The 23,935-nt window shown below is 39.8% G+C and overlaps 2 protein-coding genes across 4 annotated transcripts; both read left to right on the forward strand.

The window, feature by feature from the left end:
- Positions 1-1,354: 1,354 nt before the first annotated feature.
- Positions 1,355-5,391, forward strand: srsf3b (serine and arginine rich splicing factor 3b). The gene is made up of 6 exons (XM_083892981.1): positions 1,355-1,431; positions 2,194-2,404; positions 2,495-2,635; positions 4,438-4,476; positions 4,565-4,651; positions 4,768-5,391. Exons 2-6 carry the CDS (start codon positions 2,202-2,204, stop codon positions 4,793-4,795), a joined length of 498 nt encoding a protein of 165 aa, XP_083749107.1. The 5' UTR covers positions 1,355-1,431; positions 2,194-2,201; the 3' UTR covers positions 4,796-5,391.
- A 1,863-nt stretch (positions 5,392-7,254) lies between these two features.
- LOC310929571 (S-adenosylhomocysteine hydrolase-like protein 1) lies at positions 7,255-23,395 on the forward strand. Of its 3 annotated transcripts, XR_014592875.1 has the most exons (19): positions 7,262-7,393; positions 7,549-7,754; positions 13,453-13,564; positions 13,825-13,953; positions 14,156-14,256; positions 14,375-14,477; positions 15,430-15,524; positions 16,007-16,113; positions 16,623-16,739; positions 18,375-18,438; positions 18,718-18,806; positions 18,920-18,990; positions 19,091-19,185; positions 19,627-19,725; positions 20,715-20,783; positions 21,216-21,294; positions 22,051-22,171; positions 22,782-22,867; positions 22,978-23,395. XR_014592875.1 is itself a non-coding variant. In XM_083892370.1 (18 exons), the coding sequence occupies exons 2-18, from the start codon at positions 7,572-7,574 to the stop codon at positions 22,786-22,788; spliced, it is 1,641 nt and encodes a 546-aa protein (XP_083748496.1). In that variant the 5' UTR covers positions 7,255-7,459; positions 7,549-7,571; the 3' UTR covers positions 22,789-23,395. The 3 variants fall into 3 exon arrangements, 2 of the variants coding, with proteins under 2 accessions (XP_083748496.1, XP_083748495.1); XM_083892370.1 differs by having other exon boundaries at positions 7,255-7,459; positions 22,782-23,395; XM_083892369.1 differs by having other exon boundaries at positions 22,782-23,395.
- Positions 23,396-23,935: the final 540 nt, after the last annotated feature.

A 23,935-nucleotide genomic window follows, 5' to 3' on the forward strand; every position in this document is an offset into this window, starting at 1 on the left:
GATTTTTTGTTTGTCTCGGGCCGGGCAATATATCCACCGATTTTCAAGTACTTCGGCGCAACTAAACTTTTTCCAGCTCCATAGGGACCTCACCTGTGGGGGCGCTACTGAGCCATTTTGCATTGGTTTGTCACAAGTCCATTATTTTATCAAATTTTTTCACAGTTCTGATGTGCGTGCAAATTTTCGTCCGAATTCACGCACGTTTAGGGGGTCAAATTTGAGTTCTTCGTCGGAGAATAATAATAATAATAATAATAATCTTTACAATTTCAATTTAAATCTATGCTCTTCATCATCACTATGCTCCTCATCATCACTATGCTCCTCATCATCACTATGCTCCTCTTCATCACTGGGCTCCTCATCACTGTTGTGTACGCGGTCTTGTGTACGCGTTTTTACAATTACAATAGGTTCCTCGTCACGAGTGTAACGAGGACCCTAATAATAATCTTTACAATTTCAATTTAAACTTATGCTCTTCATCATCACTATGCTCTTCATCACTGTTGTGTACGAGGTCCCTACCCTCATCACTGTTGTGTACGCGGTCTTGTGTACGCGTTTTTACAATTACAATAGGTTCCTCGTCACTGTAGTGTAACGAGGACCCTAATAAGATGAAAATTACATTGCTAATAAAGTAAAAAAAAACATCAACAAAAAAACAAAGCTGAAGTGAATGAATGATTATTATTTTATTTTGTTAATTTAGCATTAAATACAAACTCTCAATGAGGACAAAAACAACAGTAATACAATTGTATACAGGTAAATAATAAATAAATCAAGGCAAATAAATAAACAGGTTATGAATGAATGAAGGAGTGCATGAAAAATGCCTGCAGCCACTTCCGGTTGCAGCCTCCACTCTCCAGCCCGGAAGTACACGGCACGTAGAAACTTAAAAAATAAAAGGCTCTTGTATGAGGGCCGGAAATACGCGATATGAACAATAACAACGTGTTAAACGTATTTTTTATCACTCCATATTCTTTCACTCAACGTGTAAAATAAAATCTCCCCCTCGCCTTCATGTATTCAAATTTCCCATAAAGTTTTCTTATCGTACGGCACGAGTATTTTTGTTGCAGTACCACGAGTGGCCACTGGAAAAAATGTCTTCAAAATGTTCTGCATCCAGGAACTAGGCATAAAAGACATATAATATAAACACACGGATCAAAGCTACACGTACACATTTAGACGGGAAATGCACAACATGCATACATTCAACTTGTTTAAAATAAATGAATAAATAATTAATTTACAATCGCATATAAATGCTCACTAACTCCGCCCTTCCGGGAGCGGGTCGACGCCAACAGACGCACTTTCCGATTCGCCATTTTCCATCGAGGAGGACAGAGAAAGAAGCCAAGCTGAAGGACCGCGTAGCTTCAGGGCCACTCAACGTCGACAAGATTGGTAAAGTTCGAACTAAATCCTTAAATGTGCGTGTGTGTTGAAACGTACACATATATCAACCATTATCACCGTTATCCCGTTTAATTTCTGCCGCCGTTACCCGAACGACGCCGCCTGGGCCTCGACAATGCGACAGCCATTTTAGCTATCCGCCTGCACCTAGCTTAACCTCTTAGCTTTTGTCGGTTATCGCTCGACGAAATTAAGTCAAATTTCAAATGTAAGAGAGCACGAACGGTCGGCGAGTGTGTTACAAGCTATAAATGAAAGTTTAATGTGAAGTCAAACACGCCGTAGAGCACAAAGTAGGGCTAATCTGTTGCATTTTAGTAAATCGAGCGTTAGCTTTGTCTACGAGCCTGGCTGAAAAAGTAGGCCACGCTCCTGGGGGTTGGTAGGTTGAAAACGTGTTCTCGGCAAAAACATGTTGTTTCCATGTAGTTTATAATCACTAACGTGGAAAGTCGTTATACATTTAGACACAACGTTGTTGCATGTTACAATTACAGCGAGTTGTGCATTAAGCATGTTCATTTTCGTGCAGCACCTTAGTCGCTAATATGGCAGAATCTTGCTGAGCCAAATATTAATGTATTAAAGTATTTAACGCTGAAAAGCAATGTATACGTGTGTATTTACTGTTAAAGATGGGGTATTGTGTGTGTGTGTATCCACGTTTGTGAATTAATCATTAAGATATTTTGGTTCCTCTTTCTTCCTCCTCTATTCTAATCCAAGTTGTTGTGCTTTTGTTTCCCTCAGATCCAGCCATGCATCGGGATTGTCCTCTGGACTGTAAAGTCTATGTCGGTAATCTGGGGAACAATGGCAATAAAACGGAGTTGGAGAGGTCATTTGGCTACTATGGCCCTCTCCGCAGTGTCTGGGTGGCCAGGAACCCCCCGGGCTTCGCTTTTGTGGAGTTCGAGGACCCAAGAGATGCAACTGATGCTGTGCGTGAACTAGACGGAAGGTAAGGTGTCCTGTAATGTATAGAAATAACGGCAACAAAACAAGGAATGAAACAGTTTCAAGTGTTTATGTGGACTGTTTGTTTTTATAGGACATTGTGCGGTTGCCGTGTACGAGTAGAGTTGTCAAATGGCGAGAAACGCAGTCGCTCCCGCGGCGCTCCCCCTTCGTGGAGCAGGCGTCCTCGGGATAGAGATGACTACAGGCGGCGCAGCCCACCAGCCAGGCGGAGGTGACCTATACATTTTTTGTCTACAGTGACCAGTAGAGTCAACAAGTGACATACATCTATAGTCCTGCTCTGTGGCTCAATTAATTTGCTCTTTTACCCACAGTGTGTTTCCTGGTAGTTGTTCACATTTTCCAGTCTAGACATTTGTAATTGAATCTGATTTTTTTGCATTTGTGACTGTGCAATGTTTAAGGCTTGCAATATCATCATCATTGACATTATCGGTCATTTAATTTGGGAAATGTGACAGATAGACATTCGCAAAATAAATTTTGAGTATGGCATGGGAGTATTACATTAAGGCTTAGTGAAGTCGTCTCAATTTTTAACTTCTTTAGAATGACAAATTGGGCATGTGAAACAGGATTACTTATTTCTTATGTCAAAATGAGTATGAACTGTTAAATTTGGGGGAGGGTGAAAGTGTCAAATGTGATGCTTTTTTTTCCTTTTTGTTTGAGGATGCTTTTTTATTTTTTCCATCTATATTAATAAGAATGAAACCCGTTGCAGAGCCACCACCATGCCTCTTCTCACCACCCTCTGAGTCAATCTACTAGTCCTCTTTCAGCATCATGTGACTGCTGACCATCGTGCCCCAATCAGCATGGCTGGTGCTCTCACATGACCCGGGCATGGCCAGTCGTCAGGTTGCACCAGCCCATTGGTTCCTCAGCATGCCGTTCTCAACCTCCTCCTCCTTCAACCTTAACCCAAACGGCAGCGGCCCACCTCACATTCCCGACCAATCAGCGTATTACGTTTCCAAATGTCTACAACCTACCAGCAGCAGCCTTCGGCTAACCAATTAAAGCAGGAAAAAAGCTACAGCCAGCCCCCATCTGCCTGCCACCTAATCACCTTGCAGCATCTGGCCAGTCCTATTCAGCCAATTCTACCTACCCAGCCGACAGTCTGCCTCCCTTTCGTCATATGTAGCTTGTTGAAAACCAAAAATACTAGTAAGTTTTCCTGCTTCATTCAGTTACACTGCTGATAACAGTTTTGAAAGTGAAGAGACAGCTGGTTTGAAAAGGTTGTTTTTTTTTAACCTATCATTTAAACACAAGTTTGTTGTTTTGGCCTCAAAACATTTAATAGAACTCATTATTTCAAAGAGGAATGGTCTAATGCCAAAGTCTGGAACTGGAACTTGTTATTTCCAGAAATAACACTTAAGAGTTAAACATGTGGTATGTTTTTGGGAGCTCATGAATCCAAAGTCTCCTCATACCCTACACTGAATATCATTTTAAGTGTTGTGTGGATGGTTTTAGCTGATCATATTGGACTTTAATTTTCTTACAGTTTCCCTTGAAAGTGTAGTGTAGCAGTTTCATTCAGATGGAGCCCCGTGTGTGTTTTTAAACTTTACACAAGGGCCTGTCCATAGTGTCAAATCCTGATAACAAAACTTGGTGGCTAGCTTACATAAAAGCTCAGGCAAATCTCTGTTTAGGGGCCCGTCCCAATGTGGAACTAAATATCAACGACAATAATTCATACTGCTAATAAAATCACAACATTATTAAGAGGAAGGTGATATTATGGGATAGGTGGGGGGGAGGGGTCATTCCTAAGCACCTTCTGTCTGCAGGTAATAGGTCCATTGCCACAGACTTACATTTTTTCAGTAAGTTGTTTTTGTGGACAAATGCCCAGGTTCTTTCATTCTGAGTTACAAAGATAGAAATAAAGCTGTGTTGATGGAGCCCCATAAAAGAGAGGGATTAAACTAGCGTGGAGCTATGCGCGGTATTGAGTGCCGACTTTGCTAACACTGGTGTATTTTTCCTGCGCAGATCCCCACGCAGGAGGAGTTTTAGCCGCAGTCGTAGCAGGTATGATGATGATTCACCCCTTAAAACATGGACTTGAGTCAAACTGAAGCGAATGATGTGAAGTTAACCGTTTTTTTTTTTTTTGCAGGTCTTTCTCCAGAGACAGGAGGAGGGAGAGGTCCCTCTCCCGGGAAAGGAACCACAAACCTTCAAGATCGTTCTCCCGATCAAGGAGGTACGAATGATTTTGTCTAAATATCATCTGGGGGTTTAATATTTGTGGAGTTTATGGTATGACGTGTAGCTGCATGTCATTAAATTGTATTGTTTCTTCCCTTTCCTTCCCTGCAGTCGCTCCAGGTCCAATGAAAGAAAGTGAAGGACCGTGTGAAGGTGTAAAAGGAGCTTGAGATGAACGGTTGACCAGACTTTGCCGTTTAGTGACAAACTTCAACTTTGGTCATTGTTTTTGTGTTGGGTTTTTTAAACAATTAAGCATTTTAGTGTCCCGACCCCTTTTTGCTGTCGTCGTAATTTTCAAACATTTTTAGAGGGTGTGCACAGGAGTGCACTTCACAGAAGTCATGTCTGTCCCTCGGTCCTGAAAAAGTTGTACCATCTAGCATTCCAGTTCATCGTTAAATCTCTTGAAGCCTTTTTTTTTTTTGTTAATGAATGTACTGTGTAGTTTGGCGTAGTGTGACTTAGTTAATTTTCATTGTGTAAACACCAGCATTTTTTTTAAGTGGGACTGGGATGTATTTCGAGCCGTCTGTCTGTATAGCATGTTTTTCAAACTGCTCCTTGATTCATACTGAAGGTTTCCATCTGTTAAAGATGCAAAACTATTGGCTTTTCTTAAAAGGTGTAATAACACAAGTCCATTTTTTTTTTGTTCTGACATTTTTTCATTATTTTTTCATTGTTTCATACTCTGAAACAGTCTCTCAATAAAAAAATAATGCTTGTTCTACATTGGGATGTCCTAGTGTCCACTCTTTTCTCCACAAGGGGGCAGTCATGTCAAAGTTGAGTACCGTCTGATAAGCAGTAGTTTGAGGGAAGATGTTTTTGTTATTTCTCCAAAGGTTAAATTATTATGAACCCACTGGGTGAGTTTGCGAATTGGAATTACTTATTTTTGCACACACTGATTATTGATGGTGAATTTGGCCACTGCATTTAACCGCCCTTATTGCACACTAGTGAATACACAAATGAGCAGTGGGTAGCACCCATTTGAACTGACGACCCTCTGCTTACAAGCCCAATTCCTTGCCTCTCGGTCACCCTGTGACATCTTGTGGTACTTTCTTACCCTGTTAATGGGGTCTGGAGCACTACACCAGCCTGCATTTATACCTTCTGCCAGGCCTTTGGACACATGGCAGCACTCCATGTTCTTTTATGCTGTGCCGAGTCTTTTGATTTCTTCTCTGCAGCAGCAGACTGAACTTGGCAGAACTTTCTGAACATAACAAACTGGTTTGAGTTTAATGGCACTGAGCAAATATGGTGAGATCTGTCTTCCACGTTTGTATACGAGTGCAAATGCTGAATCGAGTCAACTTTAATATCCTCAAGGAGCAATTTGTTTTGCAGACAGTCTATATGTGCATACATAGCACAGAGCCATCACACCCACACCGTGATTATTTATAAGAAATGGGCATGAGAATAATGCATCCAAAAAATTGTTTGCTAATGAAAAGTTATTAAAGGAACAAAATACAGCCTGTATCTATTGATGCTGCCTTTTCAGATTTCCACAACTTAAAAATAAATAAATTAATGTATGGTTTATATTAGGGATGTACGATATTATTGGCAAGATATCGGTATTGGCAGATATTGGCTTTAAAATGTGCTATTGGCTATCGGCAAACACACCAAGACCTGCTGCAGATATGAATGTAAGATAAGATGCTACCTCTTTGGAGAGGATGCTAGCACCCTCTACTACTATATTTTTTGACATTTTTATCAGTTATTGCCCCTCAAGCTTTCCGATATATCGGCTTATCGTATATCGGGGAAAACTACAATATCTTGCACCCTTAGTTGATGTAACATATTAAATAATTGTAACATAATTTCTTTTTTAGCCACATTTGCAAAGGTTTTTATTTATATTCACGTACTTCATTTACATATCAGAATGTTATGCAAATTATAAAGTAATAATAATAAAAATAATAATTCATCTAAAAATAGTTTGCTAATAAACAAACTATTGTTTTTTTATGAGTTATTAAAGGAACAAAATACAGTCTGTATCTATTGATGCTGTCTTTTCAGATTTCCACAAATTAAAAATATATTAATTAATGTATGGTTGATTAGGGATGTACGATATTATTAGCACCATATCGGTATTGGCAGAATGTGCTATTGGTATTGGCAAACACACCAAGACCTGCAGATATGACTGTAAGATAAGATGCTACCTCCTTGACTTTTATGCTAGCACTCTCTAGTACTATTTTTACATTTCATTTTTAGCAGTTATCGGCTCAAGCATTCCCGATATATCGGTTTATCGTATATGGGCAAAAAGTCCAATATTTTGCACCCTTAGTATTTCTAAGTTTAAAAACTATTGTTTTTTAAAAATATATGTTTTTATTTATTTATTTCCCTGTTACCATAAAACAACAAGTACTTAATTTACACATCAGAATGTTATGCAAATTGTGAAATTACAGACCTGTAGAAAAAAATCTGTCGTCAATCTGTTTTCCGACGACATTAAACGCAGCATTGTGAAGACCACGCCCCCTTCAGCTGTTGGTAACCGCCCACAAACTTACTCTCAGCCAGGTGACAGCTGAGCTGACAGCAGGGAAGTACCGCGACTTCACTCCAGTCTACGCAGCATAACAAACGATATCACGGTAATTGTCTACGCCGAATCGAAGAGCGCTCAGTGCCGCACACTTCACCGCGGAGAACCCGTTCCCCGTTTGTCCTACGAGAGGTAATTTGACAGCCGCTCTGCTTCCTGTCGCTGTTGCTGCGCGAGGAGGAGCCAGAGCTAGCCGCGGTTAGCGTCAGACATTCACTTCCGAAGCAGACCTAATAATAATAATAATAATAAGAAGAAGAATAACAAACGGTTGTATTCTCGTCCAGGTAACGTCAGTTACACCGTCAGCATGTCAGAGGCGGCCGCCGCGGAGGCGAAGCTGGAGGTGAAGCAGGCGAGCAAGGAGGTGAAGGAGAGCGAGAACGTAGCGGAGAAATATTCAGCCATGACCGTGAGCAAGAACAGCGAAATGAACATGGGAGAGCTGTCGTCCGCGTTCAGCGCCGTGCCCACTCACAAACCCGTCAAGAAGGTAAGACAAAATAATAATAATAATAATAATAATAATAATAATACACTGTGAGTTCATGCACTGCTTTTTAGTCATAATAGTTATTGTACCAGGCGTGGAGTTCATGAATATGTTCATGAGTCACTTATGTTTAAAATAAGCTTAGTGCCAACATTAACAACACCTGATTTATGAAATTTATATTGGTTCACTGAAAATAAAACTTTTAATTCTATCAAGTTTGCGTCGTATGTCTAATAATGAGCACAATTTAAAATAATATTAGTTGCAAATTAAACATAAGGGGAACATTCTCGGAACCACAAGAGAATATTCTATATATGTTGAATAAAAATTTACATTAGGGGAATGTTCTGGGAACCTTTTAGAGTACGTTCTCTCAAGGTTGTTGAAAGGTAACGTTAGGGGAATGTTCTGGGAACCAAAAGAAAACATTCTCTAAAGCAGGGGTCACCAACCTTTTTGAGATGAGAGCTACCTTAAGGGTAAAAAATAATATGGAGGGCTACCACGTTAACATTTTTTTGTTTGTTTACCATTTAAATGATTAATATTATGCATTCAACTGCATACACATTCATTCCAGTGCTTACTCCTAACGATTACCAGTTTTTATAAACAATATCAAAGATATTTTACTGAGCGATCATACGGATACATGCAAGTGAGGTGAAGTGAAGTGAGCCCGCGGGCACCGTATTGGCTGCCTGCGGGCTACCAGGTGCCCGCGGGCACCACGTTGGTGACCCCTGCGAGTCTAAAGGTTGCAAAAAAAAAAAAGGTTAGGGGAACATCCTGAGAACCAAATGTGCCACCAAAAACTAACGTTAGGGGAACTACCACACTACTACATGATAACCTAGGGGGCAACCTTCAGGGAGCGTTCCCACAACCAAAATCTAACGCTAAGGGAACGTGAGGAAAACTATCCCTTGTCAACCAAAGGATAACCTAGGGGGGAACCCTCAGGGAACGGTCTCACAACCAAAAACTAACGTTAGGAAAAATTCCCTTGTCAACCAAAGGATAACCTAGGAGGGAACGTTCCACAACCAAAGACTAACAATAGGGGAAGGGGGAAAAAGAAAACCAGACACATTGGGTTATTATTTACTGGCAATTGTATCCTCTCTGGCATCAACTGTAGAAAAACCTGTATCAGTCTCGTATGTATCTCGTTCTATTATCTTCACACTTTTCAAATGCATATCATATCTCCCACTCACTTTCCTCACCCGTGTCGCTCTTACATACGAGACTGAAATTGTAACTCTGGCTCACACAGATACTGGGTCAAGGTGCTCTGAAAAAAACTGAAAAGTAAAACACTAGGAAGTGGAACCAGTATCTCTAATCCAAGGACTCCCACAACAGACTTTGTCTTTAAAAAACAAACAACTTAATCATAGAGCGTTATCTACTGTATGCTGCGAGGGAAAACACTTTATCACGGGGTGGATCAAAGATAAGGTTCCGCTTGTAAAATGTTGGCAGAGGATAGAGTTTAATCTAATGCATCATAATATATTGTAACGCACAATACAGTGTCATGTATATGAGTTTTTGGTTTCATCTTGTTTTGATTTTCTAGTCTTACAATGCATTTTTATCTACATTAATCACACTGTCATTACACATGTTACGTTCAAGTCTCTACGCCTTTTGTTTTTTAGTGGCTGCAAGAAAATTTAACTACACCAAAAATTGTACAATGTCAATTTTAAATCACTGGCTCCAATCCACTTTATGAACTATGTGCACAAGATGAGATTTTCCGAGACCACCCAGAATGCATTGCGTGTTTTGACATAACAAAGATGGCGCCGAAAGCAGCGAAACGAGTACACTACAAATGAAGTATTTTCTTTGTTAATAGAGATATAAAAATGATGAAAACCATTGTATTATCTTAGTTTAGGCCCATAATATGGATTACTGACGTCATTGTTGCGTAACATTTATTTTTATTTTACGATCTTTTGTCAATAGCCGGCCGGAGCAGACAAGCGATCGTTTGCTATAGTTTACTTTTCAATAAGCCGTGGTGTGTGGTAACTGTCAGCTGAATATTTCGGTGGTTGTGGTATTTGTATGAGTATCATCTTATAACTAACTGACAACCTAATAACTTGACTGACAAACGGATCGTAATAAATAATCCTGACATGAATGTGTTCTTCCTCTTTTTTTTTTTATTTGACAGACTGGACGCAGCTTTCGCGTTATTCTGCCCCCTACAGTCTGAAGACGTATCTGCATTTAAGGGGTGTCCCATTTCTAAGTGACAAAATAACCCTCAACACTTGGTTTTGAGGCCAGTTAAGATTAAGGGTTGAGTTTGAGGGTTAAGATAGGAATTGGAATTGGCCCTAATTCTCATGGGGGAAAATCATTTGCTTGCAACTCAGTCATCAACACCTAAATATTAACTACAGCATGTAACCATTCAATGTGCAACATAATAACTTTAGCATAACATTAGCAAAACGTTTATGTGAAAACACAACAGACGTCATGGAGTGGAGAGCCTGTAAACCACACTAACACCATTATTCATGCATTCTGTCATCTCTGCTTCACTGTGGAGGAACTCAGTATTTGCTTTTTTGTGAAAGAGTTTCTGTACATATTCAGGTTTTTTCTCAGAATTACAAATAAAAATCATATCAGTATTACAAAGATATGTTGTATATAATATCTTATAAGCTGGGATGGCACTGGAGATTTGGGCGAGTGGGGTGCTCCATAGATTAATTTTCAATCTGTGGTACTACCATTATTGACCTCGTTCATTTTCAAGTACCTCCTCCTGCTAATTGGACAATTAATTTCTGTTTTTATCAAGTGTCATGAGCACAATTATGAGAATAATGCAACATGCAAAAAATTATTGGCATCACAGCCCTAAATACCAGATGATTTCCATTGAATTTTCTCATGACATGATATTCTGCTTTATCATTGCACTCTTCGACCAAAGCAAAATAAATGCTTCCATATAGTGCGATTGTGGTGGCTGCACAGACACTAAGTCCCACCCGAACAGAGAATGAGGATGTGAAACAGTTTTGAGTCTGTCAGACCATAAGGAACTATGAAGGAGAGACACTGAGAGACCTTTGACAGATTCTTGACACACCAAAAAAGAACAGATTAGAGAAGAGCTTGTACATTTTGTCAGGAGCTGGTTTTCAGCATCAGTGTGTTGGGCAAATACCTGCCATTGTCAACACTGAAGAAGAATTTTAAAAGGTGCAAATCTTCCTGGTTCCTTTGACAATGGATTATTTTGTAAATGTTAGCCTGAAAAATGTCCTATTTCCAGTTGAGGGAAATAATTACAAGTAAAAGTGTTGGTCTACAAATGTACGGGCCAATTCCAATTCCTATCTTAACCCTCAAGCTCAACCCTTAATCTTAACTGGCCCTCAAAACCATGTGTTGAGGGTTATTTTGTCACTTAGAAATGGGACACCCCTTAAATGCAGATATGTCTTCAGACTGTAGGGGGCAGAATAATGCGAAAGCTGCGTCCAGTCTGTCAACTCCAAAAAAGAAGAAGAAGAAGAACACATTTACGTCATGATTATTTATTACGATCAGTTTGTCAGTCAAGTTATTAGGTTGTCAGTTAGTTATAAGATGATACTCATACAAATACCACAACCACCGACATATTCAGCTGACAGTTACCACACACCACAGCTTATTGAAAAGTAAACCATAGCAAACGATCGCTTGTCCGCACCGGCCGGCTATTGACAAAAGATCGTAAAATAAAAATAAATGTTACGCAACAATGACATCAGTAATCCCTAATATGGGCCTAAACTAAGATAATACAATGGTTTTCATCATTTTTATATCTCTATTAACGAAGAAAAGACTTAATTTGTAGCGTCATCTTAGTTATATGAAAACACGCAATGCATTCTGGGTAGCCCTTGCTCCCAAGGGTGGTCTCGGAAAATCTCAATATTGAGGGCGATGCAGCCCTTTAACTTGGCCCTCAACTTAATTTTTCTGAGTATCGGGACAGCACTTGCACTAGAGGGAGCGCACATTTTTGAGATTGAGGGTTAAGATTGAGGGTTAAGCAAGGAATTGGAATTCACCCGTACTCAAAAAAAGTAGCTTAGTAAAAGTGACTTTTTTAACAAGGTTGGGGTTCTTTCTTGTGTCGTGCAAAAAGGACAACAGGGGGGACAACAAATCCACACAACGCATCAGTGAACATAGGTCAAAGGTCACAAATGTCACTCACTAAGGGGCCTTAATTAACGCCAATTCACCTGTCTTCATCATTCACTGCCAAAGCTTCCAGTGTGTGAATTAATGAATGAATGAATGAATGAATTAATTCATTCATTCAATCATTCATAACGCGTTTAAAGGTTCATCCACGTCTCTACGTGAAAGTATGACGACAGTGAGGTTCCAAAATGGGCTGGGTTGAAATAGTTTTTTTTGACCGTTTGTGGAAATTATTCGCAGTTTTTTTTACGATTTCTGTCGCCACGGTTACTCGAAAGACACATCATATATCAAACTGCACGTTTTCATATAGGATATGTGGGGGTTTCCTCAAAGCTGCGGGGCAAGTTTTGCGGCGAAAGAGGAAAAAGAAGAACTCTGCCTTGCTAAGCAAGCACTACCGACCGCTTCAGCTTGCTTAAAACTCAATAAGTGACAACATTACAAAACTTGGAGTTCTTCCAATTATCATATTAATCCCACTCAATAGTGGTTACATCACCATCGGTATCACCACCACAGCATTAGTCATGCAGTCTGTCAGGAGCATTCGCACTGTAGTGAGCAACTATAATCAAGGAAAACCAAAAAATTCAAGGGAAACCTTAAACTTCAGGATCAGTCAGCCGTTTGTTTCCCTGCAGCTCACACTCTCCTGTCCAGGGAGAAAATATGTGGTGTCATGTCACTGAAAGCTCAAGGAAACAGCTTCACACTGTCCCCTGGTTGCTATGTAGTATTTACTGGTATGTGAAGGATTTTCAGGAGCAAGTCTTCAACACAGTGCTAACTTTTATTATCTCTCACATGCACTGTTTCTTTAAATCTCTATGAATTCTCCAAACCTTCTATTGTGAGAGGCTGGTGTCACTGCTCCTGCAGGATTTTTCCACTTTGTCTCATTGTGCTTTGCTTATGTGGACACAAACTGTCTGTCAACGTTTTCTTTTTGGACTGGTTTAACGACGGAAAATTAGCCGACCAGGCATAAAGCCAGGTTCACCTTCACACATCTAAAAAGTTGTATCACACACACACACACACACACACACACACACACACATGCTGTTTTCAGTTTACGAGGATGGATGAATTGCACATTTTGTCAAAAAATCGTCATAAAACAACAAAAACTCAACAGAAGCCTCATCTAACAAAAAAAAACTAAATTGGAAAATATCAAACACAAAATTAAAGTTATTGAAGTTTTTAATTGTGATGTAAAATGTAAAATTGTCATGTCATTGAAAGTGACGTTTTCTTTTCTTTCACTTTAAAGATGTAATATTTCTTACATTTACACGAACACACACAGGAAGGCCCTCGGTCAAACTGGATGCTTTTTAGGATTAGGTTAACTGGACACTCTTAACAGCTCAAATCATAACTTTATATGACATTGTTATTATTTAACAAGACATTTTGATTTTTTTTTTTGCCACAGCAAATCCAGTTTGTGGAGGACAAGCAGGAGTTCAGCCGCTTCCCCACAAAGGCAGGCCGTCGCTCGCTGTCCCGCTCCATCTCTCAGTCGTCCACAGACAGCTACAGCTCTGGTAATAAAGACAAGGCACCATTGACTTCAATATGTCTGCATTATCATCATCATATAGACTATATATGATTTTATCTAACATATTATTATTATTATTATTATTATTATTATTATTATTATTATTATTATTATTATTATTATTGTTCTGTACTTTGGCTAGTTTGGGTTTTTTACTCGTAGTTCCTTAAACGGAGAACAAAATGAATGCTTGTTCAGAATTTGCCGGGCCACAATTTCCCCTTATAGCGGCATCATATACAGATAGCTCCGACGACGAGACTTCGCCTCGGGACAAAACCCAGGTCAACTCCAAGGGCAGCAGCGACTTCTGCGTCAAGAACATCAAACAGGCTGAATTTGGCAGACGTGAGATTGAGATCGCAGAACAAGGTAAAGCATGACGTTTGCAGTATCCATATGTGTAGAAATACACCATACCGTTCAAAGGTTTGGGCTCACCTTTACAATATTTGTTGTGTTTTCCATTAAAAGTCACCTTTCTAAGTGAGCCCAAACTTTTGAACAGTAGTGTATATTGTGATCTGTTCCCTCCACTCATTCCTTATTCTTTTTATGATCTCTTGTTTTACAGATATGAACGCGCTGATCTCTCTCAGGAAGCGAGCGCAGAGTGAAAAACCATTAGCAGGTGCCAAGATTGTGGGCTGCACTCACATCACTGCCCAGACTGCAGTAAGATTCTTCTCCGATTCTAACACGCTGCAACTATCAACGTCTTAATATCTTGCCAAAACTCCCGTATAGAGTGCAAATAAACCGTAAATTCCCCACTTCGACTGTTGTTCACCAGGTGCTGATCGAGACCCTGGCGGCTCTGGGGGCTCAGTGCCGCTGGACTGCCTGTAACATATACTCCACGCAGAATGAAGTGGCGGCTGCTCTGTCAGAGACAGGTTAGTGATGGAGAACGTTACACAACGTTATTGCTCACATTACCTGCGTTAAGAAGCTATGCGAAGCTACACTACTGTTCAAAAGTGTGGGCTCACCTGTACAACTGTTGGTGTGTTTTCCATTAAAAGTCTCACTTGTATTCATCAAAATTAATAGAAAATATAGTCAAGACATTGACAAGATTAGAAATAATGATTTTTATTCATTTTTATCATTGCACAAGGCTTTTCAAGGCTTTTCTAATCGTCTAATAGCCTTCTAACGCCATTAGCAAACACAATGTACCATTAGAACACTGGAAATGGGCCTCTATACACCTATGTACATATTCCATTAAAAACCAGACATTTGCAGCTAGAATAGTCGTTTACCACATTAACAATGTATAGAGTGTATTTCTGATTCATTTAATGTTATATTCATGGAAAAAAAAAGTGATTTTCCTTCAAAAATAAGGACATAAAGACATGTACGACATTAGCATTTGCTGTAGTCTGACATGGAGGCAGCGGTGTCTCTCAGAGCCGTTGGTAGATGTATTAATAAACTCTTGAAAAGTCAACCCTGCAGAGATAATGGGGAAGACATAAGAGGTAACATTTAGCGCAACAACAGCCCAACGCCAGCTCTTTTTTTCTGTGGTTGCCGTGCGCTGCTTCGAGTATGTAGTGTAATAAAGATGCACCGTCGAGCTGTAATGGTCTGACGGGGGTAGGCACAGATTTAGAGTTACTCAGTGAATTGTGGGGTTGGGTTATTTGTGTATGCGTTTCAGTCTTTACTCTATGGTGAGACTTTCTACTAAATACACATTAATACTATCTCATGTTGTGCGTCTGCAAAATTCATGACAATTTTGCCACACGGTGTGATTGATATTGGACAAACACTGTATTGTTGATTGATGTGAGATTTCTGAAGATATCGTCCCCCCCGTCTATTTCATCTCAGGTGTGGCCGTGTTTGCCTGGAAGGGGGAGTCCGAGGACGACTTTTGGTGGTGCATCGACCGCTGCGTCAACACTGAGGGTTGGCAGCCAAACATGGTATGTTCAAGTTTCTTTTTTTTTTTTTTTTCTTTGGGGAGCAGTTCTCTCTTTAATTTTAATGTTTATTTTTTTGAGTTTATTGAAGGACAGTGGATAGCATCAACGTAAATAGGCCGGAATCGCTAAATGACATATGTAGTCCTAAGGCAGGCCGTCAAACAAAGATAATGGGCAATACCGACTTTATTGAGTTGTTTTCAACTGAGTTGGTATAGTGATTAGCACTCTTTCACGACAACAAGGGCCTTTCTGCATGGATTTTGCATGTTCTCCCAGTGTGTGTGGTTCTCCAGCTTCCTCCCACAGTCCAGAGACATACAGATTTTTGGATTAGCCAAACTGGACACTCTAAATTGACCGTAGGTGTGAGAGTGTATGGTTGTTTGTATTTATGTGTCCCTGTAGTGGACTGGCTTTCAACTAAAACTCCTCTGCCCTGAATAGACGTACTGTAATAACTTTATTCCCCCCCCTGTTAGATTCTTGATGATGGAGGAGACTTGACGCACTGGATGTACAAGAAATACCCCAACGTATTCAAGAAGATCAGGGGCATCGTAGAGGAGAGCGTCACTGGGGTTCACAGGTACTTTTATTGCATAAGAAACATACGTTGTGTAAATATTTAACTGCACGTACACTACCGTTCAAAAGTTTGAGGTCACCTATACCATTTGTTGTGTTCTCCATTAAAAAAATCACACTTTTATTCATCAAAAGAGTTGCAAAATGAATAGAAAATATAGTCAAGACATTGACAAGATTAGAAATAAACAGTTTTCAGCTGTGCTAACATCATTGCACAAGGGTTTTCAAGGGTTTTCTAAACATCCAATAGCCTTCTAATGCGATTAGCATACACAATGTAGCATTAGAACACTGGAAATGGGCCTCTATATGTCTATGTACATATTCCATTAAAAGCCAGACGTTTGCAGCTAGAATAGTAATTTAGAGTGTATTTCTGATTCATTTAATGTTATATTCATTGAAAAAAAGGTGCTTTTCCTTCAAAAATAAAGACATTTCTAAGAGATCGCAAACTTTTGAACAGTCGTGTACGTGAAATGATTCCTGCCACCTTCTTCTTTCCAGGTTATATCAACTGTCTAAGGCTGGAAAACTGTGCGTGCCGGCGATGAACGTAAACGACTCGGTGACTAAGCAGAAGTTTGACAACCTGTACTGCTGCAGAGAGTCCATCCTGGACGGGTGAGTTCATTCACAGCCCGGATTGTTGGAGGGTTCAACAACGACAAAGTACAACTCGTGTTTAAACACAAGGAAAGGTTTGTCTAGTGATTTCTTTATAGCGGTGGGAGTGAAATACGGTCTGAAACTGTTGCTGTGAAGGTCACTGTTGACCTTCAGAGGCTGGGCCAGCTCAAACACAAACACTGTAATGATTGCACTGCACGCTGAGATCTAACGCTCATATCACCTGAAGGTTTTTGTAACCTTTTAAAGCTGCTGCCAGTGCAACAACAAAGACGTATTTCTTTGTTGTTTCCATCATAAACTTTGATGAAAATGCTCACTGAAGCAGTGTGAAAACAAGCTAGTTATTTACTATTTTGCTGTTACGTAAGCCCCTTTTCCACTAGCGGTTATTTTGCTTGTTGCCATAAGCAGTTTTTTTTTGTACCTGCTCTGGCGAAGTTCCAAGAGAGCTGAGCTGATATTATGAGTGCCGTCACAGGAACTGAACTCTGGATCAAATAAAAACATTAACAATAGGGGTGGGGGAAAAAATTGATTCACATAGGAATCGCGATTCTAATCATCCGCGATTCTGAATTGATTCATCAACTTCAAATCTCGATTTTTAAATGTATTTGTTAATTTTTTTTTTTTAAGTTTCTATTTTTTAAAAACCACACAAAACAGCAGTTTGTGTCATTTGTGCACAGTTTATTTTTGTTACTTCTGGGAGAAAAAGGCAGCTAGTCTAAGCTTTTATTTATGCAAGTTATTTTTTTTGTACAGTTTTTATTTGTTTTGAATGAATAAATGTTAACTTTTGACTTAAGTTTGCCTTTGTGTGATCACATTATCACATTATCTTATACAAACTGTATTGTTTTGATGCCATAATTTGCCTTAACACACTATGCATTGTATCAATATTTGAATCGAGAATCGTATGAATCGAATTGGTTGAATCGAGAATCGATTTTAAATCGAATGGTGACCCTAAGAATCGGAATCGAATCGTGAGCCGCCCAAAGATTCACAACCCTAATTAACAATCCTAAAAATGTGGCTTAATCTCCAACAATTACCAGGGAAACGTCTAAAATCTCATCATTTAACAGAGGAGTCTGGTGTTATTAGCAACAGCACTGCTGAAAGCCTGGCGATCTGAGCGGCGAGCTGCATCACGACCCCGTTTTTCTAGTCACTAGTGGATTTTCCACTGCCCCAACTCATGTTTTATTGCCGTTTCCTATGACTGTAAGATATACTGATGTCGAGCAGGTGCTCGATTATGAATTATGGCATCACTCTAAATAAATATGAGCAGACTTTATTGTTGTGGGGATATTTAAAATCTGCATTGTGTGTCATTTTTGGTTTGATTTTTGCAGCCGCTCTCGCTTTACTAGAGCGTTGTTACGGTTTCCTTTTGTCTGTTTTGACTTCAATCAGGGATTATTTGTGTTTCAAAGAGTGAAATGTTATCAATTTGTCAAATTATTATTATTCTGAAATATTGTTTTACTATTATACTTGACCTAGTGATTTAGAAATGGCTTCATAAATATATTTTTTATAAATTTTTACTGCTACAGTACTGAGATGTAATTTTGTATAATATGCAAATGTCATGTTTCTGTCCCCGTGCAGCTTGAAGAGAACCACAGATGTCATGTTTGGAGGCAAACAGGTGGTCGTGTGTGGGTACGGCGAGGTGAGTGAAACATCGCTTTTTTAAATGTTAACATACCAAAACTACTGTTAATCATAAAACTGTGGAAACGATCATGCAGGACTCACAACTCGCACTGAACAGACCGTGACACATCACACGCACACACACACCAGACAGCTGTCAAGTATAAAATATGTACAAACCAGTGAGTGTTGAATATCTATTTTGATTAATCTATATTTCCATGTCCCAGGGTCATTTACATGGTGAGAGTTGTCTACACATTATCTAATACATGATCTTATTTTGTCTTTACAGGTTGGAAAAGGATGTTGCGCTGCTCTGAAAGCTCTGGGATCCATCGTCTACGTGACGGAGATCGATCCCATCTGTGCCCTGCAGGGCTGGTGAGGGGAGAGGATGCACCGTCCTGATTTAATTTGCAATTAATAATCAATTAATAATAGAATCTGTCCTCTTTGTCACTGTGCCCTTTCCATTCACTTGTGTGTGCGAACAGCATGGATGGATTCCGGGTGGTGAAGCTGAACGAGGTCATTCGCCAGGTTGACGTCATCATCACATGCACCGGTAAACTCGACTTGACCAGCTCACGTGTCGCGCGGAGGACATCATTTTTAAAACACGTCGAAACACACTGAATGTGAGTGGTTGTGTGGTTTTATTTCAGGGAACAAGAATGTGGTAACCAGAGACCAGCTGGACCGGATGAAAAATGGCGCCATTGTTTGCAACATGGGACACTCGAATACTGAGATTGATGTGGTAAGATGGTTGAATGCTTAAACCTAATTCACACTTATTGTGTAACACTGATGGTCTCTTTCTCATAAGTGTTTAGTGCCTGTTATTAAAACAACGGAACTTTTTTAAACATCATTTATCAAGTTTCTAAGACCAAAAAAGGGGCTTGATTAATCTGTTTTAAGACGGGTAGATTAAAGAGGACGTGGGTGACAAGGTGATACTTTTGTACTGAGATTGATGTGGTGAGATGGTTGAATGCTTAAACTTAATTCACACTTATTGTGTAACACTGATGGTCTCTTTCTCATAAGTGTTTAGTGCCTGTTATTAAAAAAACGGAACTTTTAAACATCATTTATCAAGTTTCTAAGACCAAAAAAGGGGCTTGATTAATCTGTTTTAAGACGGGCAGATTAAAGAGGACGTGGGTGACACGGTGATACTTTTGTCTCTTCCAAGGCAAGCCTTCGAACCCCTGAGCTAACCTGGGAGAGGGTGCGCTCTCAGGTGGACCATGTCATCTGGCCGGATGGGAAGAGGGTTATACTTCTAGCTGAGGTAAGGAAGTCTATGTATGCACTCTTAAATCATACATAACACAGATGTATAATACATTAAAGCTCAAGTTTCCTTATTTTAATCTGTTTTATTTCGATTCCAGCTTGGTAGCTCTCAAGCTAACTAGCATGATTCACACCGCTAGTCCCTGTGTTGCCACGTGGTCTGAATTTGTGCATGTGAACAACAAATATTGCTTATAACTGAGCTAACCTGGGCTCAAATCATATGTAACACAGATGTATAAGACATTAAAGCTCAAGTTTCCTTATTTTAATCTGTTTTATATCGATTCCAGCTTGGTAGCTCTCTTGCTAACTAGCATGATTCAGACCGCTAGCCCCTGTGTTGCCACGTGGTCCGAATTTGTGCACGTGAACAACAAATATTGCTTATAATTGAGCTAACCTGGGCTCATATCATATGTAACACAGATGTATAAGACATTAAAGCTCAAGTTTCCTTATTTTAATCTGTTTTATATCGATTCCAGGTTGGTAGCTCTCTTGCTAACTAGCATGATTCAGACCGCTAGCCCCTGTGGGGACCGTACCTATGTTTCCCGGGTCCTATGTTCCCCGCTTTGTATGTGACCGAGGAACATAGGACCCTTTCTCTAACCCTAACCCTAACCCTACCCTTTTTCAAAACAAGGGTCCTATGTTCCCCTGTCACATACAAAGTGGGGAACATAGGACCTTTTTTGGAAAAACGGGGAACATAGGACCCGGGGAACATAGGTACGACCCCGCTCATGTGGTTGCCATGTGGTCTGAATTTGTGCACATGAACACCAAATATAGCATATAATTGAGTTTTAACTGTAAAACTCACCCGTAATATCACTGCTGTACATGAAGTAAATGACCTTTCACAGCAACGGACCGATATGTAAGGTTTATGCTTTAAAGATGTTTACAAATGCGCAAAAATCTAAAGTTGTGTCGAGTTGTAGTATTTTATTATATTTTACTCATGTTTTTCTACAGGGACGTCTCCTGAACCTCAGCTGCTCCACTGTCCCAACCTTTGTCCTCTCCATCACAGCCACCACTCAGGTAATGTGTCGACGTAAAACAGCGACTGCAGGAGTTACTGCCGAATTAACCGGAAATCACCGGTGTAGATATAGATAATAAGGGCTGAGTTCCGTGAAGCTGCCCTAGTTTCAGGTTTGCAGGCTGGTTTACGTTCACCACCTCGTTCACCACCTCCAAAACCACAAAACAGAGTCATCCATCATTAAAGTGAGCTGAAACACCTGCGCTTATTTCTTCCTGGCTTAACAGCGAATGCTCCGACCTGAAAATGTCAAAAAAATCTCAAAAGGGGGAACAGAAAGTAGCTGAGCTGGGTTTGTTTCCTGTATGTAGAGGACACAACGCCATGTTGTTGTAAAGTATACACTTGTGTTCATATACGCGTTTATCACGTGTTACTCTTCTTTAAAAAGTCCATCATTTAGGAGTTAATACTTGTTTGTTTTTCAGGCTCTGGCCCTCATAGAGCTGTACAACGCTCCAGAGGGACGATACAAGAAGGATGTTTACTTGCTTCCCAAGAAGATGGGTGAGGACATACAGCACATAACTAATCATGACCTGTAGTATGTAAAGAATGTTTGATTCTGCGTGTGTGTGTGTGCGTGTGTGTGTCCAGTAAGAACACAAAGCTGTTGATGAAAATGGGTTTTTAATATTCAAACACCTCTGACTAACATTAACGTCGCTGCAGCACTGAAATTTTACCCTGTTCCATTTTACAAGTTTTAAGATTGTCTTTAAGATTTAAGATTACAAGTTTAACTACGGTGGCCCTGAGGTGCAAAACGATAATCGCAAACGCAAAACAAAAAACGCAAAACAAAAAACACAATCTCAAATCACGAAACGCAAATCGGAAAAACACAGAGCACAAACACACAAACGCAAATCACAAAACACCAACACAAAGCGCAAAACGCAAATCACAAAACACAAACGCAAATAACAAAACACCAACGCAAAGCACAAATCACAAACGCAAAACAAAAAACGCAAATCACAAACGCAAAACAGAAACCGCAAAACCACAAACGCAAATCAAAAAACACAAAAGCAGAAAACACAAAAACATTAACTAAGTTTGTGTTTTTGCGTTTTTGTTTTTTGATTTGAATTTGTGTTTTGCACCTAACACCGGAGATAAGAGGGAACCTGAGACCTCATATTTACTCATGTTCTCTGGTGTTGGTGGGGCTGTAACTAACAAGAGGCAGACACAAGAAGATTTTCCGTGTTTTGTTGTCTTGTGTATGCAAATCTCTTTTTTTTCATGTCATTCCAGATGAATATGTTGCCAGCCTCCACCTGACTACGTTCGACGCCCACCTGACAGAGCTGTCTGACGAGCAGGCAAAATACCTCGGCCTCAACAAGAACGGACCTTTCAAACCCAACTACTACAGGTACATTTCATTCATTCATTCATTCATTCATTCATTCATTCATTCATTCATTCATTCGTTCTCAAAATGTGAACTAAGTAACTTTTATTAACCCTTTAACACTGAGCGTATTGTAGACAATGCGTTTGCACAAGTGCACTTTGAATTACCGTAATTACGCGACGGTTTGTGCTATCTGTAAAATTCCAATTGTTTCTGAAAGCTGAGAAGTCATAGCCTGTAATTAAAAGCGGGTTATTACGGTAATTTTGTGCTCGTGCTTCAGCGTCTTGAGAGGAGATAGTTGGTAAAACCCCTGTACATAGTTTCCATCTTTTTACGTTTTTGGATATTGGGACAAAAACTCCAACAAATGTTACTTTAAATATGTTTTATACTGTTCAAATTTCAAATTTAACACACACAATCTGGTGTGTTAACCACAACTACAGTGGTTTTGTTGTTGTTAATACACTATTTTAACATGCAGTAAATTGTACATTTCTTGCCCTTTTATTTAAAAAATAAGCAAAAAAAAGTCTGGGCGGACATTTTGAGGCTTAGGTGTTAAAGGGTTAAATGTATATTTAAAGAAATGTTGTTAACATTAACCTGTGTTTGGTTCTCACAGGTATTAATTAGTCTGCAAGCGGAATCGCCAGTACGCCTGAATGTGGACAGTCCCTGACGTTGCCTATCAAAGACAAACGAAAAGATGTAACGTTTATTGTGTATTTTATACTCACATGCACAGCTCCCTGTATATTTCGTAGTATTTCACTGGTCACGGCAAACACAACTTCATCATTTGCTGCTGCTTCCTACAGATGGAGAGGCGCCCACCTGGCCGTTTAAAAGTCAGCGTAACTGCAGCGCTCGCATGCAGTTTATTTCTCTGATGCAGCCATTTCCGTACTTGCCATACTGACGATTGAGACTTCAGATACACGCTGAATACTGTATCGACATATTGTGCCAAATGACTGTGACGGAGGAACATTAGAGTTAGTTGTGAAATCGGTTACGTGAAGCTTAAAGGGATACTTCACCGATTTGAATGTGGCTTTGTATTGCTAGAATAGCAGTAGTATTTTTTAGAAAATGCGCTTCCCTCCCTCAGTTTTTCCCTGACTTGTAAAAAAATCTGTTTTCCCTTATCCAAATGTGCCCTACTGTGAGTCAAATGACGCGTTTTACATCACAGTAGGGCAAATTTTGAAAATGGAAAACAGATTTTTTTACAACTCAGTGAAAAACTGAGGGAGGGAAGCACATTTTCTAAAAAATACTACTGCTATTCTAGCAATACAAAGCCACATTCAAGTCGGTGAAGTATCCCTTTAAGGCTTGCTTATAATGGGGAAAATCTGCTAAAGTCGTTAGCCGCGTTTAGCTTGCTGTTTTGGCTCCTGTATAAAAACCCACTAACAAGTCAGTGTTGACTGCTCGCTTGTGAATGCAGAACACTTAGTTTTCAGCTTAATTTGGTCAGTCTCATAAAAGGTCCCTGCTCTGCTTCCTGTTTCCTCCAGGACAAACATGCCCAGTGTATCTGAACGTCTGATATGGAAAAATTGTGTTTTCAAATGAAAATGAAGTCAGAACTAAATAAATTATAAGGATTAGGAGCAGTGGGGAGCAATGGGGGTTTCGGTACCTTGCTCAGGGGTACCCCAGCCCTTTTATTGTCCTGGTAGGGACTCAAACCGGCAACCCTCCCATTTACAAGCCTGTAAAAATTGGGCTGCAGACATTTTTTCACAATTAGTCGTCACTGTTTCTGCT

This window comes from Microchirus variegatus (genome assembly GCF_963457635.1).
Source record: "Microchirus variegatus genome assembly, chromosome: 7".
Classification (NCBI taxonomy): domain Eukaryota; kingdom Metazoa; phylum Chordata; class Actinopteri; order Pleuronectiformes; family Soleidae; genus Microchirus; species Microchirus variegatus.

Excerpts from the sequence above, each read along its gene's own strand:
- srsf3b (XM_083892981.1), top strand. The coding sequence starts at position 2,202 with ATGCATCGGGATTGTCCTCTGGACTGTAAAGTCTATGTCGGTAATCTG. Across the intron at positions 2,636-4,437 it reads AGCCCACCAGCCAGGCGGAG|ATCCCCACGCAGGAGGAGTT; the intron begins GTGACCTATACA and ends TTTCCTGCGCAG. Across the intron at positions 4,477-4,564 it reads TTTAGCCGCAGTCGTAGCAG|GTCTTTCTCCAGAGACAGGA; the intron begins GTATGATGATGA and ends TTTTTTTTGCAG.
- LOC310929571 (XM_083892370.1), top strand. The coding sequence starts at position 7,572 with ATGTCAGAGGCGGCCGCCGCGGAGGCGAAGCTGGAGGTGAAGCAGGCG. Across the intron at positions 18,991-19,090 it reads CGTCATCATCACATGCACCG|GGAACAAGAATGTGGTAACC; the intron begins GTAAACTCGACT and ends GTTTTATTTCAG. Across the intron at positions 19,726-20,714 it reads GGGTTATACTTCTAGCTGAG|GGACGTCTCCTGAACCTCAG; the intron begins GTAAGGAAGTCT and ends GTTTTTCTACAG.